At 36.4% G+C, this 21,960-nt stretch overlaps 1 protein-coding gene across 2 annotated transcripts in view; it reads left to right on the top strand.

Annotated features, from left to right (window-relative positions):
* Positions 1-21,386, top strand: part of Gfral (GDNF family receptor alpha like) — a 49,427-nt gene extending 28,041 nt beyond the window's left edge. For both annotated transcript variants that reach the window (XM_048424109.3, XM_085688527.2), the window contains exons 7-9: positions 18,351-18,443; positions 18,897-18,969; positions 21,225-21,386. In XM_048424109.3, the coding sequence (XP_048280066.3) occupies positions 18,351-18,443; positions 18,897-18,969; positions 21,225-21,288 (230 nt within the window). In that variant the 3' untranslated portion in view covers positions 21,289-21,386. The remainder of the gene's footprint in view (positions 1-18,350; positions 18,444-18,896; positions 18,970-21,224) is intronic.
* The last annotated feature ends 574 nt before the right edge of the window (positions 21,387-21,960 follow it).

Genomic DNA, 21,960 nt, shown 5'->3' with positions numbered 1-21,960 from the left:
TTAATGCAGGGTCAAACTTATCTTTTAAAATATTTGTCTTAATCTTTAGTGTCATGAAATCACTGTCTCGCTGAAAAGGAGGATTATACACTAGAAATAAAATGAGGAGCAAAGTGAACTGCGGAAAACATTCCCATTCGATTTTATCTGTCTTTCTTCTCTCCTCACACACACATGCATACACAAAACACACATACATGCACGCACACACACTCACGCACACAGCTATTTCTTATAGCCAAATCATAAGGCAATGTTCCAGGAACTTTATGTTAAGTTCTGTCTTTAAATAAACCTCTTGAACAAGCCAAAACCACTGACTTTTTCTTGGTGTCTACACAAAACTCTAATTCAAGTTTAGTTTCCTTCAAATTCAGTCCAGGTGCTAAAACAGTCTTCTGGTTTTCAAGGAACTGTCTACAGACCTTCTCTAGTCTATATTAATATTTACTATGCAGTTGCTAAGCATTCAAATATGTTGTATTTTCTGGATTAAAGTGGCTCCATGCTTAATTTGTAGGTCATCAAATTCATAGACACTCGCTTATAAATTTGTTTTTTTCCTTTAGAACTCTGTGATTATTCCTCTAGGATCTTGTTTTCATTATTCGAAAAGGCCTTTGTGTTTTTGAGAGATCAAGCATGTGTATTTTAAGTTAGCAATAAAAAAATAATAAAAACAAACAAACCATTTCTTTAAAATGAATTCAGTTACAAATCAATGTAGAAATGTATAGCCATGGTAAATTCTGTAAGTTTTTCCTTTAATGTATTTTAATTTAAGACTTAGAATTCTAATTGTTTCTTAGGGCTTGGATCTCAGGAGAAAACTGGTGTTTCTATATTTTATTTGCTTTCAAATATAAAATATAAACAGAGAACCTTCTTCTACTTGCTTTCTTTTCAGGCCAACTCTTAAATGTGGATTAGAAACCATGATCAACACAAACAGCACTAATGGTTTATTGTCAGGTTTGAAAATTAATAGAGTTTAGTGCAGAGCATGGCTTTGGAGAGGTAACCCAATACAAGCATGTATCTATTGGGCATGATCGTCATCATCTTTAAGCCAGAATGCTGTCACAAAAATTGTAGAGACAATTCATGGGAAGTATCTGAAACTCAGTGAACAGTGACTTGGTGTAAACTTGAGAAATATGGAAAATCACAGAAATCCGCAGTCTTGGCATTTTCACAGTGATATTGTAGGCTGGTGATAATTTCTACAAACTCTAAGAAGTGGCTTCTGAAATACGGTGTTACAGTTGAGCAACTGTATGGCACGTGTTCTACTGGGACTAAACAGAAATACGTTTATTGTGTATGAAATTATATTTTATATTTATATTTCTGAGGTAAACAGTGAACACTGAATCACTGTTCACTGAGTTCCAGAAACTTTCCTACTAAATCTTCTTGAGAAAAGTTGAGACTGGCCTCATACTCTAAGAAATCCTTCTGCCTCAGTCTTTTTTATTATTATTATTATTTTTTTGTAATTTTATTAAATTATAAAAAGTTTCCATTTACGCCCCTCCTCAAAATGACGAAGGACTGCGAGGGATACTATCACCCACTGATACAAGGGGTCGGATCTAATGAGAGTTTTCCAAGTCTTTTTTATTATTATTATTAAAAATTTCCACCTCCTCCCCTCTTCCCATTTTCCTCCCCCTTCCCCCACCCCCTTCTTCATCCCTCTCCAGTTCTAAGAGAAGTCAGGTGTCCTGCTCTGTGAGAAGACCAAGGCCCTCCCCGCTCCATCCAGGTCTAGGAAGGTGAGCTTTTAGACAGACTAGGCTCCCAAAATGCCTTCATAATATTGGCCTGTGATTAAGTCTGCAGAATACTGTCTTGATTACTGATTGAAGTGGCAGGGTCTAGCTTCCTGTTGGCAGTACCATTTCTGATAGGTGGTCCTCTGTGTTATAAGAAAGAAAGTAGAGTAAGCCATAGGAATCAAACCAATAAGCAATATTCCTTCATGATTTCTGCTTCAGTTCCTGCTTTGAATTCCTGCCCTGACTGACTGTGATGTGGAAGGTCACAGACAACCATAAGACACTATCATACCATCTGCAAATAAATATCATTTGATTTCTTTGCTTCCTCTTTGTGCCCTTTAATTTTCTTATTTTGTCTTATGGCTCTAGCTAGGGTTTCAAGTGCTGTATTGAGAAGGAGTGGGAATAGTGGACAACCCTGTCTCATTTCTTATTCTAATGGAGTTTCTTCCAGTTTTTCACTATTTAGGGTAATGTTGGCTGTGAGTTTTTCTTTTATATATAGTATTAACTTTATATTTATTAATTCGTTTAAGTTAAACCATTCCTTCATCTCAGAATAAAGTCAACATGATTGGGGTAGGTGACTGTGCTTATTAGTTGGTCAACTTAACACAAACTAGAGTCGTTTGGAAAAGCAGGGCCTTAATTCAGATGTTGCCTCTATCCGATTGGTCTATAAGTAAGTCTGTGGGCATTTTCTTGATTATTAATTGATTCAAAAGCGTCCAGCCCAATGTAGGCAGAGTGTTGGCTTGTATGAAAACAAAGCTGAGTGATCCACTGGAAACAAGCCTGTAAGCAGACTTCCTCCATGGCCTCTGCTTCAGGTCTTGTCTCTAGGTTCTTTCATTAAGTTCCTGCCCTGACTTCCCCTCATAATAGACTGTCAGTCATAAAACAAACTAAAGCTTTTTCTCCTCAGATTACATTTAGTCATGGTGTTCATCGCAGCAATATGAAAGCAAACCAAAACAATGACCTTTTTGTTTTACTCTTTTTTTAATTGATTTTTTTATTAAGCTCCACATTTTTATCTGTTCCCCTCCCTGCCTCTCTCCTCTCCTTCTACCCTCTCCCAAGGTCCCCATGCTCTCAACTTACTCGGAAGATCTTGTCTTTTTCTACCTGCCATGTAGAAGAGATCTATGTATGTCTCTCTTAGGGGTTTTATTGTTGTCTGAGTTCTCTCAGATTGTGATTTGTGGGATGGTTTTCTTTGCTTTATGTTTAAAAATCACTTATGAAAGTTTCTCTTAGTATCCTCATTGTTGTCTAAGTTTTCTGGGATTGTGATTTGTAGGCTGGTATTCTTTGCTTTATGTTTAAAAACCACCTATGAGTTAGTACATATGACAGTTGTCTTTCTGTATCTGGGCTACCTTACTCAAAATAATGTTCTATCTCCATCCACTTACCTGCAAAATTCAAGATGTCGGGATTTTTGTTTTGTTTTGTTTTGTTTTTTTCTTCTGTGATCTAATCTATATGAAAAAAGACAAGATCCCCTGAGTAAATTGGAAGCATGGGGACCTTGGGGGAGGGTTGAATGGGGAGGGGAGAAGCAAAAAGGGGAGCAGAAAAAAATGTAGAGTGCAATAAAAATCAATTAAAAATGAAGTTAACTAGAATAAAATGGTCTGGGATAAAAAATAAAAAATAAATAAAAGAAAAAACACTTATGAGTGAGTACATGTAATTGTCTTTCTGAGTCTGGGTAACCTCACTCAGTATGATGTTTTCTAGCTCCATCCATTTTCCTGCAAAATTCAAGATGTCATTATTTTTTCTGTTGTGTAGTATTCCATTGTGTAAATGTACCACATTTTCCTTATCCATTCTTTGGTCGAGGGCCATTTAGGTTGTGTCCAGGTTCTGGTTATGACAAACAATGCTGCTATGAACATAGTTGAGCACATGTCCTTGTGGCACAATTGAGCATCCTTTGGATGTATACCCAAAAGTGGTATTACTGGGTCATGAGGAAGGTCATTTCCTGATTTTCTGAGAAATTGCCACACTAAAATCCAAAGGGGCTGTACCAGTTTGCATTCTTACCAGGAAAGCAGAAGTGTTCTCTTTTCCCCACAACCTCTCTAGCATAAGTTGTCATCAGTGTTTTTGATCTTGACCATTCTTACAGGTGTAAGATGGAATCTCAGAGTTGTTTTGATTTGCATTTCTCTGATGACTAAGGATGTTTTATTCTTATATTCAGTAATAGGCTTTTGATTCTTGGGCCACCAACCAGCTCCCCAGTAATGACACAGAGACTTGTTATTAGTTATGACTGCTCAGACTTATCGTACGCCTTTTGCACTAGCTCTTATAACTTAATCTGTTTCTTTTTATCTACTTTCTGCCTTAGAACTTTTTAGCCTTTCTTTCTGTATATTTTACTTTCACTGCTTCTCATGTCTGGCTGGCTTGCGGCTGCCTGGCTTCTGACTCCAGGCATGTCCCTCTCTTTCTCGCTTGTTCTCTACTCCTTCTTCTCTCAAGAAAAGATTTCTTCCACCACTTAATTTCTCTTCCCACCAGCCCCTCCTATTCTTCTCCTGTGTAGCTATTGGCCATTCAGCTTTTTATTAGACCAATCAGATGTCTTAGGCAGGCAAGGTGAAACAAATGCAAAACATCTTTACATAATTAAACAAATGCAGAATAAACAAACATAACACATCTTTACATTATTAACAAAGGAAGCATAAGCACATATACACAGCTTTACACAGTTAAAGTAATATTCAGAAACATAAACAAATGAAACACATCTTTACAAAGTTAATATTCTATAACATATTTGGTACATTTTTTAAAAAACTGTTTCAAAAATATTCATTAGAGATATTGGTTTGTTCTATTTCTTTTTTTATCTTCACCTGGCTTTGGAATTAGAGTAAGAGCAGCTATATAGAAATTTAGAAGTGCTTCTTTCACTTCTAATTGTCTAATAATTTGAGAAGAATTGGTTTTAGTTCTTTAAAAGTTTGGAAGAATTCTATGAAGCCATTTGGACTTGGACTTTTCTGTAGTCTGAAAGCTTTTTATTACTGTTTCTATCTTCTTATTTGTTATGGTCTGTTTAAGATGTTAATATGCTCTTGGATTAATTTTGATGATTTATAAGTATCAAGAATCCCCATGATTTATTTTAGGCTTTTTAACTTAAGTATATGTTTTCAAATCCTAAGTATTCTATTCTCTTTCAATTTTCATTGGTGCTTGTTAGAGTGTTCCCTTACCAATCTATAATTTTATCAATATGGATCTTTTCTTTCTTTGTTTTGATTAATTTGGCTAAAGGCCTATCAATCTCATTTATTTTTTCATAGAACTAGCTCTAAATTTCATTGATTGCTTGAATTGTTTTTACTTTTGTTTCTACTTCATTGATTTTTTTTGCCTTGGTTTTATTTCTTCCTATCTCTGGTTTGGGATTGGGTTTATTGTTGGTTTTCTAAGCTCCTGAGGTATATCTTTGAGGTATTTATATGTGCTACATTTGATCTTTTAATACAGGTACTTAGTATAGTAAAGTTCCCTGGTGGAACCACTTTCAGTGTGTCCTGGTGTGAAGGCATAAGTCACAAACAATCCCACACCAGCTTGGAATTATGATTAATAGAATGGTTATTTATTTAAAGGGGAAAAACTTACAGATCTTTGTCCCAGACAACAGCCCTCTGCACCATCAGGAAAGGAGTCTAGGAGCCAGAAGCGGAGCCGGAAGCCAGAGAGGGAATGGAGGATAGCCACTGCTTTTTTAAAGAAAGAGAGAGACCATGCATAGTATCTCAGTGGCTATTGGCTGAAGGAGAGGAAGGAGTCCTGCAGCACCTGTGTAGGAGGTCCTTCTGACTATGTGTTGCTTTCATTGGTTGAATAAAGAAACTGCCTTGGCCTTTTGATAGGGCAGAACTTAGATAGGCGGGGAAGATGGAATTGGATTCTTGGAAGAAGAAGGCAGTTTGGCAGATACCATGGTTCTTTTGCCCCAGATGGATGCTGGTTAGAATCTTTCCCTGTAAGCCACAACCTCATGGTGATACACAGATTGGTAGAAATGGGTTAGATCAGGATGTGAGAGTTGGCCAAGAAGGGGCTAGATATAATGGGCCAGGAAGTAATTTAATTAATATAATTTTTGTGTGGTTATTTTGGGGGTTAAGATAGCTGACGGTGGGCCGTGGCCTGCTCCCCCTACTACAGTGTCCCACGGGTTTTGGTCTCTTGTATTTTATTTTCATTTATTCCAGGAATTTTTTTCCTTTTTGATTTTTTCATTCATCTTTCTTTAGTGTGTTATTTAATCTCCATGAGTTTGTGTTATTTCTTATATTTTTGGTTGTGAGCCTAGCCTTTAATGGCTGAGCCATCTCTCCAGCCTAGAGTTTGTGTAATTTCTAAATATTTTTTGCTATTGATTTTGAGCTAAATGAGTCATGGTTGGGGAAGATACACTTGGAATTACCTCAATTACCTCTATTTTCTGAGATTGTTTTATATTCCAGTATGAGAGCTATTTTATAAAAATTTCTATGGGTTCCTGAGAGGAATGTTCAATGTGTGACATTTAGGCAAAATGTTCTTTAGATATCTGTCAATTTCATCTGATCTATGATATCTTTTAACTCTATATTAAATGCATACACGTTTAGGCTTATAAAGTCTTCTTAGTTGATCATTCCCATAATCAAAATGAAGTCTCTTTCAGTGTTAGCTAAAGATAGAATCTAAATTGAGAAAGCACCTTCATAGAATTAGTCGTAGGCAAACTTTTAAGGCATTTTATTGATTGATAATTGATGTGGCATAATCCAGATCACTGTGGTTGGTGCCACCCCTGGGAAGGTGGTTCTGGGAAGGATAAGGAAGTCTGAGTAAGCCTTGAGTTATCAAGTACTCCTTATTCAGTATTCCTCCATGGCCTCTGCATCGGTTTCTGTATCCAGGTTCCTGCCTTAAGCTAAGTTCCGGCCCTGATACCCTCTGATGATGGACTGTCATATAGAATGTGATTAAAAGTGTTAGGGAAATAAACTGTTCATGATATAACCTTCCCATTGTAAAATTGGGCTTGGATAAGAAGTGCTCCTATATTCTAGCTAATATTACATGTTTGCACATCCAAAATACAACCTGAGAGATTTGAGTATGCCTTAATTGCTATGGTAACTCTTTCAGCTTGATAAGATCCTATGGTGCTGAAGGCTATCATCTCTATTGGAGCTCCACAATAAACAAACAGCCAAGAGCATTTCCTTCTAAAGGCTAAATCAAATTTTAAGAAAATTACATCATTTCTTTCTTTGACTGTGTAAAAATACTCATTCTTCCAGGTAACTGAATTGAAATTTGGAGTAAAATGAATGTTCTCTACTGTAGATTATCTTTGTTTTTAAAATTATGAAAATCGTTGTAAGTATTTTGCTCTATCTCCTAATAGCACATGCTAGTTTGTTTTTATTATATGTTTAAATCTATATTACATACTTCTTAATAAGAACCAGTAAACTGGACAGTGGTGATACAGACCTCTCATCCTAGTACTCGGGAGGCAGAAGCAGGTGAATCTTTGTGAGTTTATGGTCAGTCTGGCCTACAGAACTAATTCTAGGAAAACCAAGGCTTCTCAAAGAACCTCTGTCTTTGGGGACAAGAAGGAAAAGAAGGAAGGAAGGATGGAAGGAAGGAAGGAAGGAAGGAAGGAAGGAAGGAAGGAAGAAAGGAAGGAAGGAAGGAAGGAAAAAAAGACAGTTATTTCCATCTAAACTTACTTAGAAAATGGAGTAAAGTTTTGCCATCAGCAAACTCAGTAACTTTACGATTATGTTCCATTATTGCCATATTTTGCTGTCTATGTTTGTGGATTTAAGTCAATGTGAACATGCCTCTTGGTTTTTTATTTTGAAAATATGTGCATAGAAGGCACGTTTTGAGAAACTAGAATCCAGGTTGCATAAAGACCCTGCATCTCCTTACCTCCGAAATTTGACTATGAGTGACAACATGCTAGCTTGGTTTTTAGTTTCATTGGAAAACACTCCAAACAGACACTCTAAGGAATTATCTGGCACATTTTATTTGAGGTTCTTTCAAAATTCAAAGTTCTTTCCAGATAAGATAGATGGAAGGGACAGCCCAAAGACACGTCGATTCCAGTTTGGAAAAATGCTGGCTTTATTTTTGCCACTAACTTTTCTTGCACACAAACTTTTCCAATCAGATCCAGCTGGTTCACATTTTGTCTGCAGACCTGAAACCCAGTGAATTTGGCTTGGCTTCTTATTTTGCAGAAAATGTTTCACACGACTCAAATCTGGAAATACTGAAATATACAAACCCTCAACAGGAACAAGAGGAGAACATCTGTCTCTAACCTTCACTTTTTCCCAACTCTGCTCTTAAAGGCTTAGGTGTTTTTAGGGGAGAAGGAAAAGTCTGCCACCAAGCATGAAATGATGCATGAATCATCCATGACTACCTTGGCTGTGTGGTTATGCCAAAAAATAAAGATTAAAGAGTTGCCACTGATGAGTGAGACAGCTCACATTTTGGCATCACTATAGAGGACAGAAACATTTAAGATCATGGAGGGAAATAAGGGAAAAAAACAAAACAATATTGTTACAATTTGAACAATTACAGTCTTTGTTATGTGAAGGCATTATGTTATCTTTTCCATTTTCCAGCCTATGCTTTCACTGGCTTCATCCAGTCCCCTTATTGCCTATAATTGTGGATGGAATTCAGGCCAAGCCTGCATAAAACAAGCAATCTTTTCTCTATACTTTCTCTGCATCAAGGTTGTGTATGTGAAGTCATAAAAGTCATTTATTATGAGCGTGTGTATTCCTGGCTTAAAAGCCAAGTATTCATGTGACAGCAACATAGTAGTATCAGACTCTTCCCATAAAACACCACATGTGGGCATTTAATAGTTACTGCTCTGGCACCTACACTTGGGGATAGTATCTTAAACGGGGGATTCCTATAGAAAAGGATATCTGGTACTTAAACAAATTCAACTTCTTTGATGAGGCCAGTAAGCAACAAGTAAAGTTTTGCTAGGAATTCACTGGTAATGTCAAAAAGTTTATCGCCTGTTAGTATTAGGTTTCCCAAATTTTCTGTTGGAGTACTTTTCATGAGCCCATCAAAATCCCTACAACATTAAAAGCATTGCAAGAATATTCAAAAATTCCTTCACTGCCCTGTAAACTGTGAGAGCGCTCAAAGAGCTTTTATTCTCTTCATTCATTACCTTCAACAAATCAGCTTTCAAGCAAGATAAAATAGCGTGGGACGGTCTAAGCTTGCCTGATGACCTGCAGGAGTTCGTAGGGATGTCTAAACAATACGCCTCTGTAACACAGACCACAGACACTTTCTCTTCCTCGTTTTCCTCTCTGCAGGTTGTGGGGCTTCTTTGTTTGGTTGGTTGTTTTGTTTTGGGTTACCACCAAGGCTGCCGAAACTTTCCCCACCATCAATATTCTTTGAGTCTACAAAAGTTGGGCTTATAGTCTGTTGTTGCAGCAGCACCTGGGCTTGGTGGCTATAAACTCCCCAGAGTCTTGTGTTGAGGACTTTCAGAAATAACTGTTACTTAAGACCCTAGAGTTCACTAGTTTCTGGTTGTGTCGACTTTGGTTAGAACGCCAGGCACTCTGACAAGTGAAAGGCCACATAAATCAGTTGACAGGGCTTGTCTTCAAGCGGCAATTGGCCATACTGAGCCACTGTGATGTGTTTTGGGGTTCTGCACAAGAAGACTTTGCTGGTGGTATTGTAAGTGTCCAGGCCGCCATGATTCACCCCCCTGATCCTCAGGCTCCCTTCTCCTAGTGCAACAGACTGTCTAAACCTTACAACGGTATTCTGTTTATGCTACATGTGGTAGCTATTACCTTGAAAACATACACGAAGCATGTGTCTACAGCCTTAATAGCTACTTCCAACACTTCTCCACGCCTGCTCTGAGCCAGTCAGTTTCTCTCACTGTTGCATTCTAGCACTTGTACCCTATAATGGATATATTGTTGCTTTTAATTGTTTTTATTCTTTAAATACTGCCAGGTACCTGGCTCAAAAGAACCTTCAACAGGGCGCCATCTTCTACTGATTAGGTACTGGCTTAGTACCCAATAGGATTTTACTATCCCTATGTCTGATTACATGTCTCTACAAATTACGTGGTTTTTGACTCCTATTTTAAAAAACTTAAACCCAGACTTTTTCCTCTCCCTGTCCTTTCTCTACCCCCTCTCTTATTAAGTATTTTAATTTCACTAGCTTATCATACTGAGAGGTTTATATGGCTTATGACAATTTCTCTTTTTTAATATTTTATTTTTTGTGACATTCACATTTGAATACTGTATGTTTGTCATTGTCCCTGTCTTTTTCCTCCCTCCAACTCTCCCCATGCCCCCGACTCCTCAAATTCATTGCTTCTTACCCATAGTTATTATTATTGCTGTGTATGCATACATATATATGCCTATAAATACAAATTATTGCGTTTATTTAGTGCCACTCATATTATATTTTTATAGGGCTGATCAGTTAGGATTGGATCACCCTGACACAGACCAATTCTTCAGTCTTTAATGTCTGTAGTTCTTCATGTCGGAGTGGGACCTTGTAAGAGTTCTCCCACTCACCTTGGCTGATTTGCTTTCTTTCACTCCTGAGCCGTGTGTTTTCAGCCACATCTATTCTGACTGTCCTGAGAATATCAGAAGAGATTTTCAAAATTGCAAATGCCTAGTATCCAACTCACTTTTGAACTACTAAGTCAAAACCTATAATGGCAGGACTTATGAATCTTTGTGTTTAAATACCCCATAATCAACACTAAAGTGTAACTACTATTAAAACATACTTGTCTAAAGAAGAAAAAATAACATGGCTTCTACTTTATGCCAATATCTATATGCTGCCTTACTTAATCTTCATTATTAGCTAGAAAGTATTATCTTAATTTACTTAGTAGATACACTGGATAAAGAAGACTTAAAAACAAAATTAAAATTAGTCCAAGCCAAACATTTAGCAAATTATCAGAAGATTTTAAGGCTAATATAAGATACCAATGGCTGTGTCACCCCTTGCCTCACTAACTCTTATCTATAGTGCTACAACTTATTTTTCTTCCCAATTAACATTAAATATTTGTAGGCTTATGTAAAGTAACATAGTAGTTAGAAAATGCATATTTACAAAGATATCAAATACCTTGAGATACAACCTAAAGAATTTGTGAACAACCACAATGTGATTCTTTTTTTATTGATTTTTATTGAACTATACAGTTTTCTCTGTTCCCCACCCTACCACTCTGCTCCCCTTCAACCCTCTACCAAGGTCTCCATGCTCCCAATTTACTCAGGAAATCTTGTCTTTTTCTTCTTCCCATGTAGATTAGATCTATGTATGTCTCTCTTAGTGTTCTCATTGTTGTTTAGGTTCTCTGGGATTGTGATTTGTGGGCTGATTTTCTTTGCTTTATGTTTAAAAATCACTTGTGAATGAGTACATGTGATAATTATCTTTCTGGGTCTGGGTTACCTCATTCAAAATGATGTTTTCTAGCTCTATCCATTGTGATTCTTAACGATTGGGTTTTTCTCTAAAATTTAAAGCTTATATCTGTATAAAATGCCCTGTATGAGCATAATCAAATATATTCTAGACAAGAACCTGTGTAAAGTTCTCTAAAAACTAACAGCCCACATTTCTGCTTCTCTAAACTCAATGCATTCATTTTCTCCCACTGAAAAGTTAATAATACACGTGTACTAAAGTTTTTCCAGTTCCTTATTAACACTGTCAACAGACAAAGGACCATACCTGTGAGTGTTCCTGAGACACGGAAGTGACTTAGGCTGGAGACTTTAAATTATCCAAGTCCAGTATTTTAAAATAAAGTGAGTTACCCAAAGGGATCATGGGCCTCTCAGGATAACCCCTGCTTTGAGATATGACTGGTCTTCTTTTTCAAGTTCTCAACCACTCAGTCTTTAAGGGCCAGTTTTGTGGCTCAGCACAAGAAAGCACTTGCTGCATAGCCTGATGACCCAAGTTTGATCTTTATAACCCACATAAAGTTGGAAGAAAAGTATGGGCTCTGCAATGCTGTGCTCTTATTTTCACATCTGTGCTGTGACATATAATCAAGAGCGTGCACATGGGCATGCGAGTGCGCGCACGTGCACACACACACACACACACACACACACACACACACACACACACACACAGATTATATGGTTTCCTAAACAGAGAATGTCAAGTCAGAGCTGAACTGGGGTCCTCATGATTTCACAGGGAACGCTTTGCTGACTGAGCTCTGACTTCAGTGTTTAAGTTAACCCTGGCTTTTGGGTTTGTATTGTCACACTTAATCATTCTTCTTATTGATTCCCCAAATTCAAAGTAATAACAAATCCTAAATTTCCTACACAAATCTAGAAGATAGTTTGGATAACAACAAATCTGTCAAAATATTATTTAAGACTATCTTTTCTTTATCCCCTAGTTTGGTATAAAGCAGGAGTAGCAATGTGCATTTATATGATTGATTTGCTTGGCATCAGAGACAGAGAATAGAGTCCTGTACAACAGTGGCTAAAAGAAAGAAAAATCATGAGGCAGGTGTTTGTGTTTACATGTGTCCAGTAAACAAGATTTAAAATTAGTATTTATATTCATGGAAACAGAACATTAAACATGGTATCGTCCTTCTTTCCATTGACCGGTTAAAAAATAAGATTCCTCAATGATTATTCTGTCTTCACCCTAACACACAAATGCCATCCTACCAGTTACATATACCCATGGTTTTCACAATTTTGTTCTTGGATTCCATGATATGCCACCTCGAGAAATTTAATTTTAATTGATGTGTTTCAGTTTACGACATGTACACACACACGTGCGCGCACACATACACGCACACACATTGAGAAACACTTGTATCATAGAAATATGCATGGTTTGTTGTCTTAAAGCAGATTGTTTTCTATCAATCTTATGGTTATGGTGCCCTATATCTCCCAAGTGTGTAAAGATATACAGACCTAGTGTTATGGAAAATAGTTTAATAGTACTGTCTCCTAAAAATCTTTTAAAATATCCTGCCTTTTGAAGTCAGGCTTCTAAAATAGATGACAATGAATCCACTTCAGTAAAATGGTTAGGGAAGATCTCTCCAAGAAGCTGTTCTTTGAGTAGGCACTTGAAAGGGAAGTCTGCTCTAGAGAGAGGCCAAATCAAATGTCAAATGATCTAGCAATAAATGCCATGTTTTTAAAAAGTAAGGAGAAGAAAGGAAAGGGAGGGACAGAAGGGAGTGCTAGAATAGAATAGGCAAGGGTAAGTTGTACTGAAATATCCATAGTACCTGTTGATTAGAGGAAAGAAAGATAAGATATAGGAAGATAATTTGACCATGCTAGGAATGTTTATCAGTGTGGTTCAGATGAAATACAATGATGGTTTTATTTAGTAGATAAAAATTGAGAGTAGAATTCAGATATGTATTTTGGTATGATCAGCACGAGTAATTAGTTAATGTGTCATGTGCTTGAGAGAGAGAGAGGAAGAGTGAGGGTTCTTTCCAGATTTTCTGAGTGATATTGGGTTGTTGCATCATTTACTGAGATAAAAAAAAAATACAATGAAATCAATTAGCTCAGTGTATGGAAATTTGAATTTAGTGTGGTATTAATGGTAGTTGTATGACAAGTAAATGAATATGAAAGAAGACAGCTGGACATGTCTGCAGTTCACTTAAAACCATCTTTTTAGTACTGAATTTCACAGCACTCTGGCATTTAAACCTGAGTGGTAGTAAGAAAAGCCAATAGTGGAAAATAAAGGAAAAATGGCAGTCTTGACAAAAAAATTTCACTTTAACAGCTTACATGAAACCTTTGATACTTGAATTGAGTAGCATGGAATTTTCTGAAGATGATTGCATGAAATTGCATGGAATTTTACAAAGATATCTGAAAATGTATCACTAAGAGTGAGAATAGAGGGATGAGGGCATTTCCTGAGACACAATCACCTAGGGATGGCAGCAGGCTTAGGCATGTTGTACACAGTGTTGAAAAGGTACATAGGATCAAGAACACACCTCCAGTGTCTGTGAGAATTCTGAAAAACAAAATATATAAATTTCCATATTTCTGCATAGAATGTTATTTAAATTTGTTTCTTAGTATAATGTTAAAGTAAATCTAGATTTACCACCAAATATACAAAAATTTTATAATGTAATTAAAAACGTTTGCTTTCTCTAAAATGTAGATTGTGATGAATAAGACAGATGATAAGGGGCTGAGGTAACTATCAATCTCCCAACTTCAGTTTTGTTGTAATAAACCCCCACAATTTATAAACATTAAGGAAGACTGTCAACTTGGCTTCAGTAGCCAAGAAACCTTTGATAACACTAACCTACCTTTCTCATCGACACTCAGTGTCCTGCCAGGGAGCAATATTTAAGTAACATAGTGACTGGGAGATACATTTGCCCTGGGATCCTATCTAATATATATGTCACTGACCTTTTAGATTTTGCTCATGAGTACCATGGGAATGAAATTTAGTGAACGAAATATTTTCTTCTATTTTTTCTAGCCATTAGTAATTATCTTAGTTCTATACATAAAAGACTGCAAGGTTTGTCAGAACAGATTTTTCGTGTACAACGAGTTAAATTGTGATATCAAACCAAAGCAAGGATCCCCAGGAATAGAATTTCCAAAAGGAAATTCATATTATTTGAACAATTAATCAGCCAATGTATATGTATGTATATATACAGAGTCCATGACCATGCCTAAAACTACCAAAATGCCATAGAAGTAACAAGAATCATTTGTTGTTCATGTCATTATATATTAGATATAATTGCATTATCATTTATTTTATTGAAAGCCGATCAAAATTAATTCTTTTTTGTTTGTTTGTTTGTTTGTGTTTTTGTTTTTTATTGTTTTATAAATGATACCATTCAAAATTGCCACTTCCTCCCCTATTTCCCCTCCCTCTCCCCCTCCAGTCCTAAGAGAGAGCAGGGTACCCAGCCCTGTGGGAAGTCCAAGACCCCCCACTCCATCCAAGCCTAGGAGGGTGTGCATTCAACTAGACTAGGATCCCAAAAAGCCAGTACATGCAGTAGAGACAAATCCCAGTGCCATTATTATTGGCTTCTCAGTCAGCCCCCATTGTCAGCCACATTCAGAGAGTCCGGTTTGATCACATGTTCATTCAGTCCCAGTTCAGCTGGCTTTGGTGAGCTCCCATTAGATCAGTCACACTGTCTCAGTGGGTGGACCAAGCCCTTGCGGTCCTGACTTCCTTGCTCATCTACTCCCTCCTTCTGATCTTCAGCTGGACCTTGGGAGCTCAGTCCAGTGTTCCAATGTGGGTCTCTGTCTCTATCTTCATCCATCACCAGACGAAGGTTTTATGGTGATATTCAAGATATTCATCAGTATGACTTTGGGACAAGATCAGTTCAGGCACCCTCTCCTCTGCTGCCCACAGACCTAGCTGGGGACCTCTCCTTGGACCTGGGAAACCCTCTAGAGCCAAGTCTCTTGCCAACCCTAAAATGGCTCCCTTAACTAAGATATTTTCTTCTATGCTCCCATATCTGCCTTTCCTCCATCTCAACCATCCCACTCCCCCAAGCTCTCCCCAATTCTCTCCCCTTCCCCCCCAACCTCATGCTCCCAACTTGCCTGGCAATCTTATCTGCTTCCAATTTCCAGGAGAAGAGACACACACGTGTGTGTGTGTGTGTGTGTGTATGTGTGTGTGTGTGTGTGTGCGTGTGTGTGTATGTGTGTGTGTGTGTGTGTGTGTGTGTTTATTTGAATTCACCTTACTATTTAGCTTCTCTAGGATCATGAACTATAGGCTTAATGCCCTTTGTTTATGGCTAGAATCCCCTAATGAGTGAGTACATACCATATTCGTATTTTGGGGTCTGAGTTATCTCACTCAGGATAGTGTTTTCTGTTTCCATCCATTTGCATGCAAAATTCAAGATGTCATTGTTTTTTACCGCTGAGTAGTACTCTAACGTGTATATGTGCCACACCTTCTTTATCCATTTTTCCATTGAGGGGCATCTAGGTTGTTTCCAGGTTCTGGCTATTACAAATAATGCTGCTATGAACATAGTTGAACAAATGCTTTTGTAGTATGATTGGGCATTTCTTGGGTATATTCCCAGGAGTGGTATTATTGGATCTTGAGGTAGGTTGACTCCCAATTTTCTGAGAAACCGCCACACTGATTTCCAAAGTGGTTGCACAGTTTTGCATTCCCACCAGCAATGGATGAGTTCTTGCCCTCAAGGACCATTAGTATAAATGGTTCAGTGTATAACACAAATAACAAAATTTGCTTCATACACACAGAAAATGGAAAATACCTAAATTGTACATCTGCTAACTTTGTATTCTGACAGGGTGTATTTTCAATTTCTAAGACCTGGAGATGAAAAAATGATATGAACTAAAAATGTTTTCAATGAATTAGAACCTAGAAATCCTGAAAATAAGTTTCTAATGTCAAATCATTGCTTGCATATATTTGTCTTCTTTGGGCTTTTTCTTGTTCCACCCAGAAATTTCTGTTACTGAATTTTCCAGTGAACTGATGGTTATTAAGGGAGAGCTTACAGGCCTGGCAAGAGGCTACGTGGAGTGCAGATTGGCTGCAAGTCTTCGTATTACATCTTCTCATCTACCTTTCTTTATAGGGACTTAACCTTAAATGTCATTGGGTACAAACTTCCTGAGTTTTCTGAACTATACTACTTTTTAAAAAAGAAAACTATCTATTCATAGTTATATTTTTAGGTCCCAAAATGCCTGATACAATCTATAGTAGAGGACAGCCAAGCCTTCCCGTGTGGAGGCTTTCCTTTATCCCCTATTTCTTAAATGTTTGAGTCATCAGACAAATTTGCTTGTGTATTATTCATTTTGCATTCTTATTTCTGTTGATGCTATGTGTGATGAATCAGCTGTAATAGATTCATTAATATTTTATTTTATTTTTTTAAAAAGAAAACTATCTTTTTTATTTTACATACTCATCCCATTTCCTCCACCCACTATCCCCACCCCACCCCCCAACCACTCCTCAGAAAGGGTAAGGCACACTGCTTTGGGAAAGGTCCAAGGTCTTCCCTATTATATCTAGACTGAGCAAGGTAATAAATCCATTAATTAATCATCAGGATTTTATCTTCTTCATGGGTAAAAGTTATTGAAAGCATCTCTTTACCCCACAACCTCTCCATTAGGAAACAACCTTCCTCAAGACCCAGTAATACAACTTTTGGGTATATATCTGAAGGATGCTCAATCGTGCGACAAGAATATGTACTCAACTATATTCATAGCAGCATTGTTTGTCGTAGCCAGAACTTGGAAACAACCTAAATGCCCCTCAACAGAAGAATGGATAAGGAAAATGTAGTACATTAACACAATAGAAAAAATAAAGACATCTTGAATTTTGCAGGAAAATGGATGGAGCTAGAAAACATCATTTTGAGAGAGGTAACCCAGATACAGAAAGATAATTATCACATGTACTCACTCATAGGTGGTTTTTAAACATAAAGCAAAGAAAACCAGCCCACACATCATTATCTCAGAGAACTTAGACAACAATGAGGACCTAAGAGATTAGATCTATGTGATCTCCTGAGTACACTGGAAGCATGGGGACCTTGATAGAGGGTTGAAGGGGAGGGGAGAGGCAGGGAGAGGAGCAGAGAAAAATGTTAAGCTCAATAAAATCAATAAAATGTTAGTAAAAGCAATATATGTCACAGAAAATATATGGTTTTTGACCTGGCCACAAAGAAACATGTCTTTTAGAGTAGTGAGGCCAGCAGCATCTAAAAGGACTGAATTTCTCAGAGATGCCCTTGAAGATTATTAACTCCACGGAGAAGTCAGCAGTAGCCCTGCAGGCAGATAAAAGCCAGTCTCAAGGGCAGAAGCTGGGAGTCTTCAGATTGGGGAGGGTGCAGAGGAGACATGCCAGGGGAATGAAAGCAGCCTGGTTTCAGGTCTGAGCAAAGGGGCTCCACGTGTTGGGAGGCTTTCCTTTGTAGGAAGCCGTTACCAGTGGTTCTTTGGAAAACATGATATCTTTAAAGTACATTGAAATAACACTCGTGTAAAGAAAAACCTTCTCCAAGGGCCAAACAGGAAGTCTAAATATACGGTCCTCTCCATGTGCAAGGCCTATGAGTCTTCCTATAACATGGAACCTCTTTTTCTAATTATGGCCTGTAGAGAAAAGATTTCTTTAGTGATATTGGCTGATTAAATATGACAGGGACACATTATTAAAATTTTAGCATTTCCATATTCATATAAATCTTTGGATTTATGAAATAGTGTTATAGAAGTAGATTACTTTCATTTACTATAGTATGAAAAAATTATCATAATTTGATAAATCTAAAAGATGAATCTTAAATATTCAGTATCAATTTTTATTATTTTCTTTCAGATTACCCAAGTCCTAATGTCAAAGACATTTCCGCATATAAAAGAAAGCATTCAAAGGAAATTACTCTGAGTGGGTTCAAGTCTCCCTTCAATGGTCAGTTAAAGAATCTCTACGAAAATAATGCTTATTGTCTCTAAAAATCCAAAGAATTAAAAAATATTTCTTTTTATTGTTTTGAGATCATAATATAATTACATTATTTCTCCCTTTCCTTTCCTTTCTGCAAACCTTTGCATACACCCCTCCTTGCTCTCTTTCAAATTCATGACCTGACCTCTTTATTTTATTTATTGTTGCTACATACATATAAGTGTATGTACATATATTACTAATATAACTATCTCAGTCTGTATGTTACTGTATTATGTTTTCAGGATTGGTCATTTAGTATTGGAGAGCCGACTGACGTGCTCTTCCTTTGGGAAGACCATTTTTCCAGCTCTCAGAACTCATTAATTGTCTGTGATTCTATAGATAGGTTTGAGACCTTCTGCTCCCCTCATACACATCAGCATACTGAGTGATTTGCTGATCTTTTCTTCCCAGGAGAACTAGTCTATGTTGTTCTGTGCATGATAACTACCTGTGGAATTCTTTTCCTGGTGATGCTCAAATTGAGGTAAGTAAATGTAACTCAGAAAGGGGGTGGGCAGACAACACCCGAGCCTGAAAATGAATGTATTACATATAACTTTATGTGGGACAGGTCTATGGGAACATTATTTAGACTTCAAATGTAAAGAAAATGACCACGGGGGTTTGGTTTAATGATACAATTACAGGTATATATGGATTATGCCCTTCCAGTTAAAATGTTTATCAGTCTTTCACCTGGGCTTTCAAAAAAACCTGAACTATGTTGTTTATAGTTCATGTTATTTAGAAAAATGATCAACTCAGATAAGGTACATATTGTATGATTCAGTTACATTTATCTGAAGACGTATTTTTCACTGTAGCTTCCTATGTATTGACAAGTATTGCTCAAGTTTTAATATATATTCATTGAAAGACATATTCAATGAGACCTCATGTCATACCAATAAAAAGAATGCACCTGATAGCCACCATCTGATATTAATGTACTCTTTGGAAATCCTTTTCCTTAGCTGCTTTCATTGCCAGAATGTGTTGATTTTTATAATTCTCTGGATTTTAAAATATCTTCACTTGTTTAGTATTCCTAAGTAAATAACTGGCTTACTTTTAATTTAAAAGAACAACTGGGAGAGAATGCAGTTGGTATGTTTTATATGAGAGAATAAATAAAAAAAAGTAAAGTGTCATGCTCATTTGCTCATTCATTATACATGAATGCATGAGTATGCTGAATTTGAATATCAATAATCTTTATATGTGCTTCTCTTTGACATTTGGTAACTATAAATAAAAGTTTGCTCAATCAACTTCACAGTACATGTACACATATTGATTTCCCAGAAGCAAACAAAGAAACCTAATTACTGGACTTGACAACCATGCAGGAATAATAAAAACTGAAGTGAGGAGATGAACAGCTATAGCAAGGGGCCGTGTACATGATGACTGAATGCTTTGCCAAAGGACACTAAAATTCATTTATTTTTAAATGCAGCAAAGTTTAAAAATGTAACTACTTCTCAGTTTCAACCCTTCTAATCATTTAACATTTTCTAAACATGTAATTTAACATCTACCAAAACCAATACCACCACAGGCTGCTCCAAGACATTGAATATTGTCTATGAAGATACTGGTTCTGATATATTTTTGGAGGCCAAATAATTAAAAAATAATTTTCTAAGGGCTGAAAAGTTCAGTTAATCAACTTTCCTTTATATAGCTTTAAATATTTGAGAGCATCACTCAATTATTCTGCTTGCCTCGATATTCCACGACAATCACACTGTTTTGAAGGAACGTAGTTGGCTAGCCCAGTGAAACCCATAGAGTTATGGTTCTTGATATTACTTTTTAACCACATACAAAGTTGACATTGGCTAAATGGGCTCATGAGGCCTCAGATACCATATACCACAGATAGACATGCCTTTGGTGTTCCCATGAGTTACCTATAATTACACCTCTATTTGTTAGAAAAAAATACACATTTCTTTTTTAGAGGACAGAGTGTTGTTATTAATATACATAAAATCTTAAATTTACTCTAATATTCATTTTGCTGGTTTGGTTTTGGTTTTTCTGTGGTACTAAAGATTGAACTTAAGTAGACGACTAAGGCAAGGGTTCTACCATTGAGTCACAGGCTTTGTTTTAATGGATATATTTAAGGAAATTATTCATACTACTAAGTAAAAAGTATTGCCCATGTAATTTAAAATTTACACTATACTGTAATCAGACCTAGAGTTAAGAACATGGTAAAAAATCAAAGATAATATTAACAGAACACACACCATCAACCACTAAGCCTCCCCTGGTACTCCTTATAAAGAATCAGACAATGTTTCTAAAAGATTTCAGTCACATGTTTCTGACTGCCTGTCTAACCACTCTTGATACTTACCCTAAGTCACTATGAAGAGTTTCATGTGTGTTTTATATAGTCATACTAAATTAAAATACTCTGTCTTAAGATAAGCTTTCAAGAAACTTACAGTTTTAAACTATAGAGCTCAATATAAATCAATAAAGAATAAATAAAAAGTAAACTTACATACTTGAAAATGGGCCATTAATTAAGATTATTTGAAAACCACAGTAAAATATATGATAGTCCTCAGAGAGGCCTTAGGATATTCAACTCTTGAAACTTTACCTTCAGGAACTTCATTATCCCCATCCTTCAACAAAGACTCCACCCACAAAGATAAGCAACCACATTTGTAATGAACTGACACTGGAATATTAACTTTTTCGCTTATTTTTCTATAGGATAGCAAGCAAAAAAAGAGACCCCTCACCTATTGAAATAGCCGGAGGTGTCATCACTCAGTGAGTCACAGAGCACCATGAACTGCAAGTCTTTGTACAAAAACCAAAGCAAAATTACATTTGCCAACAGTATGATTTAAGATGGATTTGATGATATTAGGTCATTATATACAACAATGCCTGGTACAATAATATAGCATAATGGTCACAGAACCTGTTTTTTTAATATTATTTGAGTAATTTGATGTCATAACTAGTTAATAACATTTCTTTTGAAGGCAAAAAGTGTCATCTAAAAAGTTAGCATTTTTGCTTGAACAGTATCACTGAACATATCAACATCTCTTATATGATTCAACATAATTAGAGCTTGCATTTTTTCCAAACACTCTTATAGTTTCCCATTAACTTGATAAAATGAAAATGCTAGTGAGAATGTTGAATATATTTGATATGTGCTTATTCTAACTCAGTGTCTGATCATTAAACAAATCATTAACATCAAACATATTTGGTTGTATGATTGGTTGCAAAAATAATAACTGATATCCTATGAATTTTATAATTTAAATAGTATTGAATTTTACTTTTAGTCTGGTGTCTAAATATCCATAAATACATAAAGCAATTACAGTGGCTGAAAACAGTCAATGTTCCCTTCAATAATAAATACATAAAACAATTACAGTGGCTGAAAAAAGTCAATGTTCCCTTCAATAATGATGCATTCTGTGCA

This window comes from Myodes glareolus, chromosome 4 (genome assembly GCF_982192425.1).
Source record: "Myodes glareolus chromosome 4, mMyoGla1.1, whole genome shotgun sequence".
In the NCBI taxonomy this organism is placed as follows: domain Eukaryota; kingdom Metazoa; phylum Chordata; class Mammalia; order Rodentia; family Cricetidae; genus Myodes; species Myodes glareolus.
Note: the sequence above shows the minus strand (reverse complement) of the source record. Positions and strands in the feature narration are given on the sequence as shown.